The sequence below is a fragment of the Pteropus medius genome, unplaced genomic scaffold (genome assembly GCF_902729225.1).
Source record: "Pteropus medius unplaced genomic scaffold, Ma_sr-lr_union100, whole genome shotgun sequence".
Classification (NCBI taxonomy): Eukaryota; Metazoa; Chordata; class Mammalia; order Chiroptera; family Pteropodidae; genus Pteropus; species Pteropus medius.
This window is the reverse complement of record NW_024343733.1, coordinates 5,880,669-5,900,172: the sequence shown is the minus strand read 5'-3', so window position 1 is coordinate 5,900,172 and position 19,504 is coordinate 5,880,669. Positions and strand designations below refer to the sequence as shown.

The 19,504-nt window shown below is 43.1% G+C and overlaps 1 protein-coding gene across 1 annotated transcript; it reads right to left on the bottom strand.

Annotated features, from left to right (window-relative positions):
- Positions 1–985: 985 nt before the first annotated feature.
- Positions 986–3,396, bottom strand: DYNLL1 (dynein light chain LC8-type 1). Its single transcript, XM_039868324.1, has 3 exons — positions 3,238–3,396; positions 2,872–3,009; positions 986–1,313 (listed from the first exon to the last, which is right to left on the bottom strand). The coding sequence occupies exons 2-3, from the start codon at positions 3,001–3,003 to the stop codon at positions 1,176–1,178; spliced, it is 270 nt and encodes an 89-aa protein (XP_039724258.1). The 5' UTR covers positions 3,004–3,009; positions 3,238–3,396; the 3' UTR covers positions 986–1,175.
- Positions 3,397–19,504: the final 16,108 nt, after the last annotated feature.

Below are 19,504 nucleotides of genomic sequence, written 5' to 3'. Positions count from 1 at the left end.
TCCTAATTGTAACTGACACACCTAAGACCTAAAACAAAAAGGCTTACCTCATGTGAACACTGAGCATAAGGTAACTTAAAAGCCAGGACCATCCTTGGAACTTCAAGTCCAAGAAGGTTTGGGTTGTTTCGGCCTCTAGAGAATTTCCTTTTTACCTTCAAGAGCCAAGTCTGCCATATTTGCTTTTCTTAAAAGACAAGTCTTCCTAAAATTTGTACCAGGAAACCTTTAATGAAGGTTACTTATCCAGCCTTAATTGGGTCTCTTAATGAAAGCCTCAATTCACATTTAATTGGGTTTCTGACCACGGCCAGTTGAAGCCCAGCACAGCAGGCTTAGACATTTAAATTCCTGCAGACTTTGTTAAAAATCGCTTGTAAGGCTGCTGCTCAAAACCTCTCATTTTCCCTTTTAAAATCACCTGTAATCTTTAAGGTTATCTTTTTGGAGCTCAGCAGGGAAAGGGGATAGCCCAGAGCTCAAATTTCTCATTAGCCAACTTTGTTATTAGCTAATTTCCATTTTACAGCCACAGAAAGCTTATGTGAAGTTCTACCACACATTGACCACCACCACCTAAGGCCTAAGGCCCAGAACATTCTATAGCAACATCTAACAAAATGAGCACTTAAGGATAGTATTTATCAGATTAGGAATAAGATTTAATACAAGTTTCTCTGACATGCACTTCTGAGTATTATTCTACCATGCACAACAGCTGCCAACAGGTGAGAATTAAAGACTCCAAAGTACTGAATAGGCTCGGCTACCACATCCCACAGAAACTTACTTCAAGGACTCTCCCCCACTAACCTAGTATGGGACCTATAGGCCATCTTCACCCAGAGTATTTAAACAAATTGTAACTAACACACACTTCTCCAACAGATTTATTATTATTATTATTATTTTTTTGGAAAGGAATGGATTTTCAGGAGAGAAAACATGGGGCAGAGAGGTATGGAATAGAAAATAAATACAAATGTAAGCTGTTTTGCTAATTGTTTTATAACCACAACAAATGAGTACAGAGAATGCCCTGTACAAAACACAAAGGTTCAAGATCAAGGTGTTCCTTTAGGCAAGGCTGAAGATTTCAGTCTCTGGTATTTGGAATTTAGGCTGCAGTCCTTGTTTTTGGATGGATCACTGGGTGTGTAGCACAGTCCATGCTTTTAACCAGATTTGAACAGAAGAATGGCCACTTGGCCCAGGTAGAAGTAGATGAAGTGTTTGGTTTCATGTGTCACGTAACTACCGAAGTTCCTCCCCACGATGCAGTGCCAGGTGGGGTTGTACTTCTTGTCAAACTCCTGGAGGGCAGGGAGGGGAGGAAAAAACACCAGAATTTTAGTGCTAAACCAGAGTTTACCTCCTGGGTAAGCAAAGCCTGTAGGGGCAGAAAGAAAGAACGTTAGCATCTGCAAATTCTTAGAATGCAAGAATGTTTCCCAGCTCCAAGGCGCCTACATAGTGCATTAATGCAAACATACTTGCAGTCTGAGCTAAGCTGAGAATGGGGGCTGGGAGGTAAAAGGCAGAAAGGGCAGCCTCAAAGACAGGGTGCTTTGTTATCGTGGTATTCCATGGTAACTCTATCTTCATAACTTCTGTAATATTCTTATTCATTGATAGCAGGTGACTTGAACAGTTCTAGTTTATCATGTTCTCATGTGTAAACAGAAGAAACTCAACTATCTCCCTACTGTATGTCATGCACCCCAAAATCCAAGAAAATGATAAATACCCCATTGGAACTCATTCCTTAACTGCACTCTGGTATCACTGATAACGAGACTTCAAAAAAGACAAAGTTTCCATTGGTATCTAAATCACTGGGGGTCAAAATTTAAATTTTAAGGGACAAGACACTTTATACTCCACTGCTCCTTTAAAAAGAATGCTGGAAGCAAAACCTGACAACCACCTGGTCATATTTTCCCCTTAATTTCAGTTTCAATAGTCCCCCTTTCCACATCTATGCTAATGCTAATCCAGCACCCAGTCCACGAGGATAGTAAATTGCAGGAACAATTTTCCCCTATTCTCCCCACCCCAAAAGGCTCTGGGGACCAGAATGGGCCTGTTAATTTCACTAGGTGACTATAGGGAGGGGCCAAATCTAATTCTTTTCTATAAAATTCTTACAAGTCTGTGGAGAGATACACAAAATTTGGCTACTTTCATATGGTATGCAACGTGAACATCTTTTAGATCTATTACAAGAACAACATTATTACAAACCAGACGAACGCACTGATGCGTTCGTCAAAAAAGGTGTTTATTTTTGTTCCTTCTGAAATCTTTCATCTCATTCTCCACTGGAACCCTCCCACGGCTTAGGCTGCCAGCTTTCTTCCCTTCCAGAAAACAGAGCTGGAGAAGTTGGCAGTTCTGCCAGCTCTCTTCGGATTGTCATTTACTAAGCCCCCACCCCAGGCCTCAACAACCACCACCACCCACTTTCTTTCAAGTGCCGACTAAACTCCCCACTGGAAGGCTGGCAAGATCCCCCTCCGGCCGGGCTGGAAACACCCACGCAGCTCCCCCCTTCGGAACACCCAGATGGATCCTAAGCGCAGGAATCATGCAGAAGGGGAAACTGCTGCTCCCTGATCCTAGAAACCGTTGCTAGGTGGCGCTTTCCCCCGCGGAGCTGGGTAATAAAAAAACTTGGGGCGCCGAGGTTCTGGTCTTCCCAAGAGGAGCACAGAATTCACTTGCGTTCTTTCTGGAAACCTCTACACCCGAGCTGCCCTGAGTGTCCCCAGGGTTCTCTGCCAGGCACTCTGGGAATGCATAATCCGAGAGAAGAAACTTAAGTCGTGACTCCCCGCAGCTGCGCGCAATCAGCCCGAGCCCCATCCTCACCTTCTTAATATGAGCCGCAATGTCCTTCTCTATATTGTATTTCTCCAACGCCTGAGTGGCACACTCCACCGAGTCCTGTTGCATCTCCTCCGACATATCGGCATTTTTGATCACCGCCTTTCGGTCGCACATGGTTACCTAGGGGGAGAAGCCCGGGCAAGGGATGAGGAGTTGGTGTGTGGGCTGCGCCTGAGAAGCACCAGCTCCCCTGGCCCACTCTGCCCGCCCCATGCCATCCCGGGATGACGCCCCCCCGCCCCCCACTTTTCCCAGGTAGCGCGGGCTGCGCAAACCGAACGGCGGGAGAAGTCCCGCGGAGAACGAAACCAGTTAGCGAAGCCCCCTCTGTGCCCCCGAGTCTCTCACAGTGGAGCTGGGGCTGGCCGACTGCAACGGTCTCCTGGGGGAGGGGCTGGCAAGGCTCAGACCCAGCGAGAGATGCCGTCGCTACCTAAGCCGTGGCGCATCTAAGGAGCCCCACACCAGCCGCCGCCGCCTAGTGCCTACGCTCCGCCCTGCTCCCGCCGGCCCCGCCCCCCACAGAACATCTCTATTGGTTTGACGCAGCCACCAGGACTCTCCCATTGGTCAATGGGCTCAATGGTTCCCTCAGGATCTTTCTCCTGCATTTTGTTGCAGACCACAATGCACCGCTCGTGGCGTCGGTTGCCCCGGCAATGGGCCGCACGCGGTGAGGCCCACACACCGCGAAGGTGGAGCTGGGGCGCGGTTGTGAGAACCACCCAGCGGCTAGAGGGATGCGAGGGGACCTTCTACCCAAGCCGAGGGAAGTGATTCCAAATTTACGGAGGTTGTCCCAAGGTTTGTTCTCGTATAAGGATAGTCCGATCCATCCCAGGTAGAAGGATTTACGGATGCTGACTGAGGTGGCCAATCCCTTCACTGGAAGGTTCTCTCTGAAGCAGGGCCGATTTCCTAGGCAAATAACCAGTGCAGTCGCAGAAGAGGAACCCCAAGGCTTGGTTTAATGCTCTACTGTATCATTCTCGAAATTTTTTTTTTTAACAAGGGACCCCACATTTTCATTCTGCATTGGGCCCCAAAAATTACGTAGTCAGTCCTTCTTTGAAATATTGGGGAGTGGTTCCTCAGTACTAGGAGAGGGTTTCCTTATGAATTAAAGGGTTATCCCCAAGAGCAGGATCTCCCTGCTGGGCAATGCAGACCTCCTTTAAGGGGGTGGGGGGCCCTCTAGATGAATTTGAAATTGCCGATTGGTGTGTGTGTCCAGGGTGGGGCTTCTTGCTCCGATGAGGCAGCTTTTTTCTGTGTGGGAGTTTCTTGGTTGGGGATTTATCTCTACCGCGGAGCTGCCCTAAAGAATAGAAAGGCATCCCTCAGAAGTATTTCCTCTAGCTTAGGGAAGCTAACCACTAAGTGGTTAAAAAAAGCAAGGTCTTGGGGGTTTAAAGCAGAGTCAGTTCTGGATTTAAATCCCAGCATTGTTATTTACTAGCTGTTTGAACCTCAGTTTTTGATCTTTAAAGGAGTGTGAGTATAAAAGGAAAACACTTTATAGAGGCATGTTGAGAGTATTAAATGAACTAATGTGTTTGAAGTTCTCAGCACAACATGTGGGACATAGTAAGTGCTTAAAGAATCTTATCAACTATTAGTTTACAGAACTGTCCCCAAAAGTCACAGCAAGATTTAGAACCACCCCTTAAATGCCTGTAATGTGCTTTTGAACTTCCATTAACAAATTATCAGGGTAATCATGTAACCAGAAGCCTTCTGTTTACGTTTCTGCATTTTTCTTCTTGACCACCTACTCTTATTAACCCAGAGCCCCTTACAATTTAATCAGACAGGGGCACACAACTCCGAAGAGAGGGAAGTGAGTATAATGAGAACCTAAGGTACAACATATACACATCTGTTAAATTAAGAGGCTTTTCTCAATTCCAGGTTTCCAATGCTGAGATTATAGATTTGAGGAGTTAAAATAGTTTTCTATATGCTGTCACTTCTGAGGAAGAAGTTGGGTTGGCAACAGAAGTGAAGCTGGGTTAATGCTTCCACCTGGCTTGGGCAAAGCTAGGTTAGTGCTTTTACCTGACTTGGGCGAGGCTAGATTAGTGCTTCTACCTGTCTTGGGTGTATGATTTAGAGCTGTGGGATCTACTGATGATGCCAGAACCTGAATCACTCTTGGGGACCTTTACTTTTCATACACACGTATATTTATTTATCCCTCTGATCTATGGCTTAGCCAGCTTCTCACTGTTTGAACAGAAGTTGCTGAAAGTAGTTAAGGTGGATAAGTTAATAATAACAGCTGTTTACTGAGTGGTTGCTTACCACCAAGTGCTATGCATCCACTGTTATTCCTCACAACAGCTGTGCCTGGGACCCCTTTCTTCCTGTCTTCCTCTTGACAAAGCTGTCTGCTCATTTAGATTTCAGCTCAAATGCCACCTTCCCTGAACTCTCATTTATTTCTATTTGCCTTCTACCACCACCCTTCAGTTACTCCCTACAACGACACTTTCAGTTTTTCTATTGTACTTGCCTCATTTATTCCTTCAAAGGAATTAGCTCATGTATTTATTTGCTTGGTTACTGTCTGTCCCTTGGTTACTATCTGTCTTGTTCACTGCTGAATCTTCAGCATCTAATTTAGCATCTTCCACATAGTATGCATTGAATTAAAAATACCAGGTCTCCTCGAATCACTATTTATACACCTGAAATTAATATATTATGTCAACTATACTTTAGTAAAATAAATAATTTTTTAAATAGTTAAGGTTTTTTAAAAATAATAGTTATTTGCATAGAAAAAAATACCAGGTATTATATGCCTATTTTACATATTAGGAAATTGACTTTCACCAGGTCACACTGTTAATGAGTAAGTTCCAGGATGACCCTAATATCCATTCTCCTAACTTCAGTACAGTATGCTTTAATACGCTTAGTTAAGTAGACACTGCCTTTTTCTTGTTTATAACTTTGAAGAAAAGGAATTTGAAATGGGATGATGTTAAGGTGTTGTAACTGAAATTGGAATTTGTTTCGCCTATACGTTTTTCTCCATTTGTAGCATCTGCCTTCCCTAGCATTGCCTGTGTTCGAATTGCTCATCTAAACCAGTTCTTGACCCTACATATTTTCTTTAAATGTGAAAGAAGAGCACTATCAGAAACTCACACCTTTCTGGCCTATGTTTAACCCCCAAAACCCCTACAATATTGTTTCTAGTAATCAAAAACCTTTCTGCCTTTTTCATTCCTTTATGACATTTCAATAGAACCATTTCTCGTATCCTATCCATCTCACAGTAAGGCAGGCAATAAATATCTCCTAATTATCAGAGAAATGTACTGCATTTGGATGCTTGAAATATGTACCTAGAATCAGTTCCAGTCCATCTTCAAGGAGCTTCTAGTCAACAGTAACCTAATCCTTCTACCATCATAGGGGTTTGAAAGGACTTTAGAAATACAGGGGCCCAGCAGGTAACATTAATGAGTGAGACGAGGTAGGCAGCGATAAGGACTGGTGGGGACTGTGGCAAACAGAAAAGCCCATTTAAAGGTGCCAGGCAGATGTTGTTACTTGAAAATGCTGACCTAGTGTTGCTAAATCTTCTGATTTTCAAGAGCGATCAGAAATCTAGATTATTTTTATGAGAAATATCACTTTTAAACATGTACTAATTCGTTTTTTTAAAACACAGTACAGTCCAGATATGGTCTATGGGCCTCCAGTTTGCAACCTCTTATCCAGTCAAATACCTTCTTTGTGTAACCAAAAGACAGGCTCATAGACACGTGTAGTATAATAAAATATATTTGGCCTTTGTCCAGGGTTCCTAGCACAGAGCTCTTAAAACCCTTGGAATTTCCTGAGTGATCAGAGTATCTATTTTATTTTTCATAATAAACCCCTAACAACTACACCTGAATTTATGCTAATGAGATGACTCTGTGGGAGAGGGATAGATAGCTTCAGATAGCTAGATAGATGGTCACTAGAGGGTTGAAATTTTCAGCCCCCTACCCTAACCCATGTCCCCTTCTCCCACAGTCCCCATCTACTGACCTCCTGGGAGGGAAGAGGGTCTGGAGAGACAGTTCAATCACCAGTGGCCATACCTATATAATGAAATCTCCATAAAAACTCCAAAGCTATGAGGTGCTGTGAGGGTGGTACACCCGGAGAAGCCATTGGAAACTCTGTGCCACCCACAGCCCAAATATCTTGCCTTATGCATCTTTTCCATTTGGCTGTTCCTGAGTTGTATCCTTTATAATAAATCTGTAATGTTAAGTATAGAACTTTCCTGAGTTCTGTGAGTCGTTAGAGAGAATTAGCAAATCTGAGGAAGTAGTCATGAGAATCTCCATATTTGTAGTCAGCTGGGAGAAGTGAGGGTAGCGGGGAACTACGTTTACAGCTGGCATCTGAAGTGAGGACAGTCTTGTGGGGCTGGTCCCTAAGCCTGTGGGGTCTGCACTAACTCTGGGAGTTCGTGGCAGATCTGAATTGTTGGACACCCAGTTGATGTTTGAGATTTGAAGAATTGGTGTGGAAAATAAGTATTTGGTGTTAGGAAGAAAAAAATACATAGTATCAGAAGTGGTGTCAGAAAAAAGACAACACAGAGGGAAGAGACCTGCCTATGATTACACAGTGAGTTACTTATGGGGCCAGATTTCTAAGATCCTGGTCTGACTCCAAATCTAGCGCTCTTTTCATCACATCCGACAGGTTGGCTTATTCTTGGGTGCTGGGGATTCCATACTTTCTGGGCGTGAATGGAGTATGGCCTATGTTTGTTACTTGGCACGTGATGTTTGCTGAATGAATGCTGAATAAATGAATGGGTACAGAACCAAAATGCCTGCACTTAGAGCTGCACAAAGACTATATCTGGTGTAGCTCTGATTGGCAGTAGGGAGGGTTCAGCTCATCAGAGGCACTATAGAGATTCCATGGGAAGGCGAGAAAGTGGAGACTCAACAGCATTCTTGGTCGATCAGAACCATCATAGATTTTAGAGAGTCCAGGAACAGGTCATTGCCAGAATCCTCTGGAAGTCCAGAATATGCTAAAGTAAACCCACTATGACTTCACCGAGTAGAAACCCCAAGAATTTCCTAAATCATCCTTGTTATTTTTGCTATACTTACACCCTACCTCTACTATTGTGTATTCAATATTTTTCTTTAAATTCCTTTTACTTTTTAAAATAAGTATATTTTTAAAGGCAAATTTATTATCATTACCATAGATGGAAAACCAATCTCATTTGTCATAAATAGAAGGTATCTATAAATATTAGAATATAGAGTGTATTGTCCTTACGCTGCTAAACTCATCTTGAACACTAGTAGTGATATGTGTCCCACACTTGGGAAATGCTGCCCTAGAGGAGGGCTCTTAAAGAGGGTCCACAGATAGATTTCACAGGTTTCACGATCCCCTGGAATTACATACAAAATGTGTGTTGTACTCACAGGCATTTTTCCAGGGAGAGGGTCTGTAGCTTCCAGCAGATGCACTAAAGGCTTCAGAACCCAAGGAGGATAAAGAATAATTGCTCTAGAATAACCCAAAATGCTGGACTAAATGTAAGATTTCCTCATCAGGTCCCCCTAAATTGGCCCATCCAGGGTTCTGTAGCATCAGGAATCTGGGCAACTCACTCTATTCCACTCCTAGCTGCTGAATTTGTTAGAAAAATCCTTCTGAGCCTGAAAATATGCATTTTCTATTCTTATCACAGGAAATCATAATTAGGGGGAGGCAAAATTTCTGAAAGCATAGGCTTTGGAATCAGACAGACCTGGGAAAAGCCTAAGTTGTGTGACCTCCTACAGATTACTTAACCTGTCAAATGGGCGGGTTCCTGATTTTTAAATGGAGATAATACCTTCATTACAGGGTGGTGGCTAGGATTATATTAAATAATGCATCTAAAGACCTAGCCAAGGTCCAAAAAATGGTAGCTCTTGCTGTTATGTATTGAGATCTTACTATGTGCCAGGCATTTGGGACACATTATCTCACTGACTTCTCACAACTCTGTGAGGTGTATTTCAAGAACTGCTGGTCTCTTCACTACACATGAGGAAAATGATGGTTCAGAGAAGTGAAGCCCCTTGTCTAAAGTGACACTGCTAGATGAGGAAAATGAGGTTCAGAGAAGTGAAGTCCCTTGTCTAAAGTGACACTGCTAGGAAATGATAGAGCTGAGATTTGAACTCTGGTCTGACTCCACAGTCCCACATGGTAGATGGAACATCTGACCTGCCCTACTTCCCAAGACAAAGGGAGCTGATGTGTGTCCCTGGAGAGACTAAGTGCCTTGGCCCCTGGCGGGAGCTTCCTAAATATATGTCAGGTGGGTGGATGGATGGATAGATGGATAGATGGAAAGAAGAAAGGATGGATATTTCAAACTAATTCAGCATTGCTTCCTTTCAGCATTTCAAACTTAACCCTAGGTTGGTCCATTACTGTCTTCATCTTCCATGGACAAATTACCTTTGTACCTTAGCCATTAGACTTTCTCAGAGCTTTCAGAAAGCCTTTTAGAATTGTTCATGAGAAGACTGAGGGATTCCTTGAAGGGCTTGAAGCTATACCCTCCTGCAAACAGACTAGAAAGGACCACAGCCTGCTCTACATCTACCCCACCACTGGCCCAGGATTGCGCTGTTCCTAGCCCTGTCCATCAATCATTTTCAAGATTTTCTGGAACTTGAAGCCCTGTTTTGGACTATGAGTTCTGTTACCAACGTAGCAGCTCCAGCCTGCTCTGTTGAGGAGATGTGACCTTGCAGCCCCTAGAGTTGACTCAAAGACCCCTGCCCAGAAAGGAGTGGCCTCATAGGATAGTATGCCTAGGACTGAATTCAGAAGCTTCCTCCCCATGGAGAAGGGCTGGCACTAGCGTGGGGCTGGCAGGAGAACTGAACTGTGGAGCCAAGTACTATACTGCAGTGCAGGGACAGTGAGGTCATACAGGCTGGGACAACTGAGAGAAGAAAAATCTCCCTTCTGGCCAATAGCCAAGCCTCACCTGAGTGGATAGACACCTTGAAGGCTCGGTGCTCAGCCTCCTGCCAATGGGGGTAGTAGGTAAATTCAGGCATATCCAGAGAGGCCTAGTAGGTCCTCCTCAACTCTCAATCAGTGGGCAAACCAACTCAAAGCAGAGACTAAATGTACAGACTTAGGGGCCAGGTAGACCTGAATGCACATCTTGACTCTACCCCTACTAAAGTGTGTGACCACAGGTAAGTGAGTCTACTTCTCTGAGCCTCAGTTTCTTCATTCGTACAATGGGTATTACAACAGTCTTTGTTTCTCAGAGACAATTTTGAGATTGAGGTGGTGCACGTAAAGTATGTAATTGCATGTAAATTCACGATTGTTGAGATTTTTGAGAGAGAACTAGGTATCCATCATTGTTCTGGGTGCTGGGGATTGTGATATTGTGATTCATAATAACATATATATGTATATATATACACACACACATATATACATATATATATATATTTGGTCTTTGCCCCAGTTCCCGGCTCACAGCTCCCCAAAATCTTGGAATTTCCTGAGCAAGAGCAATGGAAGCATCTTTTGTCATATATTTGGTCTCTTATCCTCAGTTCTTGAAATCCCTTCAAAGTCATAAGGTGAAATGGATGTTTTGCTATTCATAACAAGCCCTTTTCCACTACAACTGGGTTTGCATTTGTGTTAATAAGGTGACTTTTGGAAAGCACCTAAGGATGGGAGCTAGTTGCCAGTGGAGCCAACCATTTGATTGGAGGGTTGGAACCTTAAGTCCTCCCCACAACCTTCAGGAAGGAGATTGGCAATTTAATAACCAATGGCCAATAATTTAATCAATTGTGCATATGTAATAAGGCCCCTATAAAACCCCAAAAGGACAGGTTTCGGACAGCTTCCAGGGTGGTGAACTTGTGGAGGTGCTGGGAGAGTGGCACCCCTGAAGAAGGCATGGAAGCTCAGCACTTTCTTCATGCCTTGCCCTGTGCATCTCTTCCATCTAGCAGTTCCTGAGTTACATCCTTTTATAATAAACCATTAATCTAGTAAGTAAAATGTTTCTCCAAGTTCTGTGAGCTGCTCCAGGAAATTAATCAAACCTGAGGAAGAGGTGGTGGAAACCTCTGATTTATAGCCAGTCAGTCAGAAGTACAAGTGACAAACTGAGCTTACAACTGGTGTCTGAAGGTGGGTGAGTGGGGTAGTCTTACAGGACTGAACCCTTAACCTGTGGAATCTGATGCTATCGCTGGGTGTCAGAATTGAGTTGAAAGTGTAGGACACCCAGCTAGTGTCTGGAGAATTGGTTATTGGTGTGAAGGAAACTGTGTCCCTCCCCACACATAGTAATTGGAGACCAGAACCCTATTAAGGATGCACAAGACAACAAAACAGGCAAAGTCCCTTCTTCATGGAACTTATACTCTATCAAGAGAATAAAGATAATAAACAAGCAAAAATGTCAGACCCTGATAAGTACAATGGATAAAAATAAAGTAGAATAAGAGACCAAAGGTGGCAAGTCAAGAGGTCTTGTTTTAAATAGAAGTTTCTGGGCAGGCCTCTCTGAGAAGATGCCATCTGAGCCAAGACTTGATGACTTGGCCACTAGGTAAAGTATAGAGTGTGGGGAAGCCAGTGGGAGCAGAAAGAAGCCATGTAGAGGCTATTGCAACAGCCTAAGTGAAAGGTGATAGTGGCTTGGACCAGGCAGATGAGAAGTGGTTGGATTATGGGCATATTCTGAAGGTGGTGCTGACAGATTTGTTGATTAGTTTAATACAAGGTGTGAGGGAAAGAAAAGAGTCAAGCATGACTCCAAGACTTGCAGCCTGAAGAATGAGAAGAATAGATTTGGTTGGAGAAGGCTGGATGAACAGAAACTGAAAGTTGTTTTGGCCATGTTAAGTTTGAGATGCCTATCGGACAGTCCAAGTGGAGGTGTCAAATATTCAGTTGGATAATGAGTTCTGGGAAGAGATCCAGGTTACAGCTATAATTTGGGGAGTCATCAGCATATAGATGACATTTAAAGCCATAGGACTGGATGAGATCACCATCAAGGGAGGAGTACATACAGATGTTGGAGGTAATGCTTATTCAGCTGGCAACACTCTGTGCTTTTACTGTGGGCCAGGACCTGAGCTAGGTGCCAGGTACAGAGTTGTATACCCCTTGGCACCTGATGCTCTATTACATATTTAATTTTTCCTGCCTAAGTGCTTTGGCCACTTAGAGGATAACATTAAGAGTTCCTGCCCTGCCTCTTACTCACTTATTCATTTTTTCAACATATTTTTTGAGCACCTACTTGTTACAAGGCCCCAATCTAGGCACTAGGAACATGAAAGGGAGTAAATCAGATGTGGCTCCTGTCCTAATGGAGTTTACATTTTGCATGTGGAGGTGTACATTGAACAAGATGTACCCAATGATGTGATACAATGACAATGTGATACAGATACAATGACAGAGAAGGTAGGCTGTTAGGAGTGCTGTTGATGGGGGCTCTGCCCTAGCCTGGGAGGCAGGGAAGTCTTTCCTGAGAAGTTACATTTGAGCAGCAATCTAAAGGAGCAGAAACCTTGGCTAAGGGGAAGTGCAGGGAGCTTCTCAGGTAGAAGGAACACCAAGCTCAAAGGCCTGAAGACTAGAAGGAGGTTGACAGTTGAAGGAAGGCCAACTTGGCTACAGAGAATTGATCTGGGGAAATGGGAGAGATGAGACTGGAGGGGTGGGCAGCAGCCAAACCTTTGGGGCCTTGGGGGCCTGGTTAAGACCGTGGACTCTGTGCTGAGGCTACCACTGGTCCTGAAGGTTATAAGTAGGGGCTCACATGATCAAAAGGTCACTGAGGAGAGTAGGCCAGGGGGGCCCAGTGTGGCAATTGAATTTTGGGAACTCCATAAACATTCAGTCTATAGGAACCCCCAAATCTGTAGTCAGCCAGGAAGAGGTCTGGGTAGACTAAGAACCCCATTTGTGACCAGTGTCTGAAGTGACGGCAAGTCTTAAGGGACTAAGCCCTTAAACCCTGGGGGTCTGCACTAACTCTGGGTAGTGTCAGAATTGAATTGTCAGACACTGAGTTAGTTTTGGAAAATTGGTGTGGAAAAACCATTTGGAGTCAGAAGTGATGTCAGAAAAGACACCACAGGAAGTCACTGGGTATTAGCATAGTGCTAGATATACAGATGTCAATAAATATAAAAATTATAAGCCACAAATAGGAGGAAAAAAAAATATATGAATGAATGGAAAGCTTCTGGACACGAAGGCCAAATCGAGCAAGAATGAAAAACATTTTCCCCATGTAGATTTCTAGATTTAACACCATTCCAATTAAAATACCAACAAGATGGCATATAGAACTTGATAAAAAGATTCTAGAATGTGTGTAGACAAATCAACTGGCAAAAATACTGAGGGAATGAAAAAAAGGAGCAATAGGGGACAACTAGGCCTTACAGAGGTACAAACTGAAAGTTCTAGGCTTGGGCCACACAGGCCTTGGCACCACTGAACACCAACTCACTAAATCAGGAACCAAAAGGCCAAGGAAGTTTTGGCTAGGCAAAAGATTGGCGAGACAGAGGTGGAGAAATCAATGTTCCAACAGAAGAAGCGGCCCCTGCAAAGACAGCAGATCCTGGAGAAGCTGGCAGAGGAGTAGCAGAAGATGAGGGGAGGCTGGTGGAGGTAAATCATGAAGGGACAAGATGCGGGGGAGAGATGGGGTTCTCTCCAGGGGGCGGCAGATACTTTGTCTCTTCCACCTCTGTGTCCCTAGGATCTAGCACTATATTCCCAACCCCAAAGGGCCAAAGACTGGTCTGTGCCCTGTTAGGAACGCATAGCAAGAGGTGAGCAAGCGAAGCTTCATCTGTATTTGCACCCGCTTCCGCATCACTGCCTCAGCTCCACCTCAGATCATCAGACATTAGATTCTTATAGGGGCACCGGTCCCTGGTGCCAAAAAGGTTGAGGACCACTGCTGTACACAGTAGGTGTTCTAGAAATCTTGGAGATCTTTTCATACCTGCATATATGGACTTGTTCTTTTGAACACTTGCATAGTATTCATCTGTACATTTCCCATGTAACAAGTTCCCTCTGTATGAACCTTGAGATCACTTCCAGTCTTTTTTTAGGGTGAATCATAGTTATATTAATAAACATCCTAGAATTTTGAGTACAGCGCCCCTTGTGGCCCTTCTTTCTCAGGCCTGCAAGGGATCATTGGATTTTTGCTTAGTCTTGTTCTGCTTTCTTTCTGGCTTCCAAACAAGCACCCTTTTGCTATTCACAGCTCCCCTAGGAGACTGTGAAACTGTATTCCCCTCAGGCCCTCGCCTTCCCCCAGCCTGAGCATCTCATCTCCTTTACAATCATCCTATTGAAGGATATACAATAAACATTTGTATGGTAAAGGCAACTTACAGTGATTTCCATTGAGCAATTGAAATATTTAGGATTTACGTGTATGAGCTAACCCAGCCAGGCTCTGATTTTGAGGTCATCTCACCCTAAGTCATTTGTGGCTCTAGAGTGAGAAAGAACACCTCTCACTCCCACTCTATGTCCTAACTGTGCTGAGCTATTTACTCTCCCCCCACCCCCAAGCATCAAGCTGTTTTCCATCCTCCCAGCATTCTTTGCACATGCATTTCCTTCTGCCCAGAATGCTTTGCTTTTCCCATTTACCTAGCTAACACCAACTGGTTTTTCAGGTCTCAGCTTGGAAGCCACTCCCTCCGAAAAGTCTTCCCTGAACACCCAACTCCAGTCTGGGTTAAGAGCTGCAGGAGCACTCTGTATTTCTCATAGCACATATTTCACATTGTTATAATTGCCTTTTGAATTGTCTGTGAATGGTGTGAGGGCAGAGTTTGGGTCTTGTTCACGGTTGTATCTCTGGCACCCAGCACAGAGCCAGGCGATTGTGTGGCTCAGTAAATGTCAGTTGAATGAATGAACAAATGTCAAGTGGACAAGGAGTGGGGAAGCCTCCAAAGTTCGAGAGGCCAGGTATACAACCCTGGGCCTTTACAGCTGAGGTACAAACATTTCTTGAAGGAAAAACCTGGTCTCCTGCAGGCACTGTCAAGGATTGTGCCATGACAAGACAAACTGGCAGCCCATGAGAAGGGTGGAATAACAAAAGAAACTGGTCCCCAGCTGCCTAGCTTCAGGGAATATTTGTCAATGTGACATTCACAGAAGCCCTGCACATGTGCTGGTTGAGGGGGAGAGCCAGCCTCAGTCAGGCAGAAGGAAGTTCAGTTACTGTACATGTGTTAACACTGAGGGATGTGTGGCTTAGAAGCTTCTTAACTCTATTCTTTTTTTTTACTTTTTAAAAATCTCCAGATAGTTCCCATATTTGTTTTTTACCTTTAAGGAATGTGTTTATTTTTGAGATGTCATTGCCAAATTATATTAACACAGTTCATGAAAAATCTGCTTAGTACAAAATTGGTTTGAGTCCAAAAATGTTAGGATTCTATTAAATTAAGGCATCCTCTTTCAAAAAACATTGTTAGCACTGTCATTAATCTTTTTACACCTCTCAACCCTTTGCTTGTGTTTCTGGTTTTACTTTGCCATAAAGTAAGTTTCTAAGGTATGTGACAGTGGAAAATGTTTAGGGAAAAGTTTTGAGTTGAGGGTAACGAATTTGGGGCTTAGAAAATAAAACTTGGTGAACTTGAGGAGGCCATTTGTCATTTTCTACCTCAGTTCCTTTTTTCCGGAGCTAGAGTAACTCTTCTTTAAGTACTAGTTAATAAAAGCAACAGGAATTTATTAAGCACCTACTACTATATGCCAACAGAACAGGGCCATCATGGGAAGCAATCGGTTCCAGTTGTTCTTAATATTTTTTGGAGGATAGATGGGATATAGTTTACACACCTTTGAGAATGATGAACTGCAGTATATGGTAGCCTCTAGCCACATTTGGCTATTTAAATTAAAATAAATGAATTGCAATTAAATATAACTAAAACTTCAGTTTCTCAGTTGTAGCCACATATCAAGTACTTAATAGCCACATGTAGCTAATGGCTACCATACAGAACTCAGATATGCAATGTTTCCATTATCATACAAAGTTCTATTGGTAGCACTGAATGGATAATCTCCCAAAATGACTTTCCTTCTCATGTGCAATATTTTACACCCAATTTGATACTTTTACAACTTTGCAGGGTCAGGGTGGGGGGATGGGTGGGCAGGCAGTGGCTCACTGATCCTTGAAACCCATGAATCCAAGAAAAAGCCCTGATATGACAAGCTACATTCCATCTCAGAATATAGTAAGTTGGCAAAAACAGAGCAACAGAACAGCTACAAACTTAGTATGCTCACTGCTTTAAATGCACCTCATATAAAACCAGGCCTTTGAGTTACTTACTACCTGTCTGGCCACATTCAAAGAAACATCAGTTCAATATCCAAAAAAAGAAAAACAATGTTAAAGATTATCTGCAATCTCTTAAGAAAAGACCAAAGGAGAATAATGTTCACAACACACTGCAACTCTTCTTGAATTATCTTTCTCATCTTTCTCCTCTTCTCATCCTCCCACACATGACACTTGCTTCTTCTAAAGCTATCAGCACCCCCATTCCAAACTCTCTCAAAACCTCCTAGTTCTGTTGCTACTTCTCCCCTTCCTCCCCTGCACAGCGAGTTCTTTATTATGTAGCTCTTCAGATGATGTTATATTTTACCCCATCACACAAATATAGTGGCAAAGAATGACAATAGAGAATGCTTCCAGCGTGCTGTGCCCAGGAACACATTCCACAGTGACCCAGCCCAAAGCTCTCCCTGCCAGCCTGGACCAGTTTCTCTGAGATGACTCATTTTCCCACTGATGGGTCCACTCCCCCATCACTTCCTCTTCCACCCACTGCTCCCAAGGGCCAGGGAGAAGCTCATGACTGAGGCTGACAGAGAAGAAATCATTCTGCTGGGATGCCAGAGAGAGAGGACGTCACAGGGAAAGGAAGAAAACCAGAGGGACCAGTTCATAGAATGTTTTATCTACACTGTTAATTATTTTATTATTTAATTAGGCACTGCCCAACTCCCTAGGTAGGGAGTAAGTGATTTGCTGTGAGAAATGCATTAACTCTTAATAGTCTGCTAAGGTCAAAAGCTTCTTTTCAATCTTAAGACAAGCCCATTTGTGCCATTCTTATCATATTAGGAATAATGAATTTTATTGAGCTCCCATATATTTTAAATGAAAGCTTATCTTTGTAGGAAGGACAGTCCTATCCCATTTATCTGACTCCGGTGACCATCCATTGTCATTACGTCATGTATGTGGAATTCTGTTTTCAGTGGAGAGGGCACATAGAGCCTGGAGCCATCACACTTCTTATCCTTTTATGTTCTCCACACATACCTACACTCATTATCATCCATCCCCTGTTGATCAGTTCTCCTTATGCTTTATTCTCCATCTCAGAATGCTGCCACTGCCTAATCAAGTCCTCAAACTGGGTATACAAGTGTCGACCTGAACGCCTCCTCTTTCCTCAGTCCCCACAACCAATTTATGTCCAAGTCCTACGACTTCATCTCCTTGGGGTATCTTACCGCCTTAGTATCTCTATCACCTTACATCAGGCCACTGGCATCATATACTTAGAAGATTGTAGTGGTCTCTAAACTGGTGTCTCCCTGCACCCACTCCCTTGTTACTTCTCCGTGTAACCTGCTAGTCAATGGGCTATCTGGGGTTACCCTGTTCTTACCTACACTCATCTTTAAGCTAATCTGAGCAAACTGTCATATCTTCCTAGAATAAGAATCCAACTCTAAAATCATTAATGGATAATGTAGTTTTTAATAGAATCTATGAAGCCACAGGAGTGGGCTTATACTACAATTAAACAGCAATACTTCCTACACTGACCCCTTAATTATCTCTTTTTCTCTCAGTTCCCCCAATTAGGCAGCTACTGCCACATCACTCCCTCACTTCTCTTCTTTACCTTACTACCCTGAAGCTACCTTCTAGTCAAATTAGCTCTCAGTCTCCCTATCTCCAATCCCCTCAGCTGCCACATCCAACTAAGGCCTCATCCCAACATAATTCCTTAAAACCCTTCAATAGCTATTCACTGCACTCAGTAGAACCTAAACTCCATAATATGGTCTTCAAGGACTTGAAGCTCCAGCCTCAGTTCCCTCTCTCTCCTTTTCCCCACTTGAACTTGCTCCAGCCATACTATAAGGTGGTGGGGACTGCCCCTGGTGTACCATGCTCTCTTCTATCTGGACGATCACTGATGCTGTACTTTTTACCTGGAAAGCTCTCCTCTTCTTCCTGATGGTTAACTCCTAATGGTCTTTCAGGGCTCAACCTAAACACCTCCTCCGGGAAGCCTTCCTTATAATATCTAAGACTGTGTTAGGTGGTCTCAAGGCAGCTTACCCTTATTACAACTATGTCCTAAATGACTGAATAACAACTTGAATATATACCTTGAGGACAGAGTTGTATTACTGTATGCCATGGGCCTCACACAGGGCCTAAATTACAGCATGCACTTGATGATGCTGAGTAACTAGATGAGCAAAAGCTCAAAAGGGCATCCCTGCCTACGGTCTGTGGCCTTAGCAGAGAATGGAGCCCATGGGCCCCTTGAGCATGAAACAATAAATTTGGCTTTGTTTGTGTTCTGACCTACAAAGATTAGTACCTGGGCTCATAGGAACAAAATCCACCTTTGGGGTCCCATTGATAATCATAAATGCCTCAATACAATTTAGCTGTGTTCCTTCTAATCCAGGAAGGCCATACCTGCCATATTCCAACATCTGGGCACAAAATCTTCTAGCCTAGATATGAACCCCTTTGGTGACTGCACACAGCAAGACTTTGCACAATACAAGTTGAATCATTACTATTCACCAGTAGTCTTCCTCCTAGAGTACTGTTAGGTCAATTAGCTGATTCTATTTCTCTCTTCCTAAGAGACTACACAACTGTCTCCAACAGCATTTTTTTTTTTTTTTTTGGTCTTTCCAGGCAATAAATCACGTAGGAGTGGTAGGACTCATACACTGGTGTTAATACACCTAAGCACACCCCAAAAATGAGGAGGCATCTGGACTTTAGGATGCCTTTAGGATAAGTAAACTCCTATAAGGCTGTGTATTTAGACTTAAGATCACATTTGGCCAGGGCTCTTTCCTGCTTTCCTTCTGAAGGCCAATAAAGAATAACTAACTGTATAAAATCCAGAATACAACAGATAGTGCCAATTGTTTTATTTTAGAAATAATTTATTGTATTTTATTCCAATTGTAACAGTAGTATATGCTAATTACAGTTTATAAGTGTAGAAAAGCATAAAAAAATAAAAATGTAGAAATCATTTCAATCAAGAGATATCTCCACAAACATTTCGAAGGCTATTTTCATCTATGCTTTTTTGTTACAAGCAATGACTACATATACGTGTATATATATATATTCTCTTGTATAGAAATGGGATGATATTGTATAAAATTTTATTTCCTTTTTTTGTTTTTTTAGAATATAAAAATGAAAGTTGTAGTAATG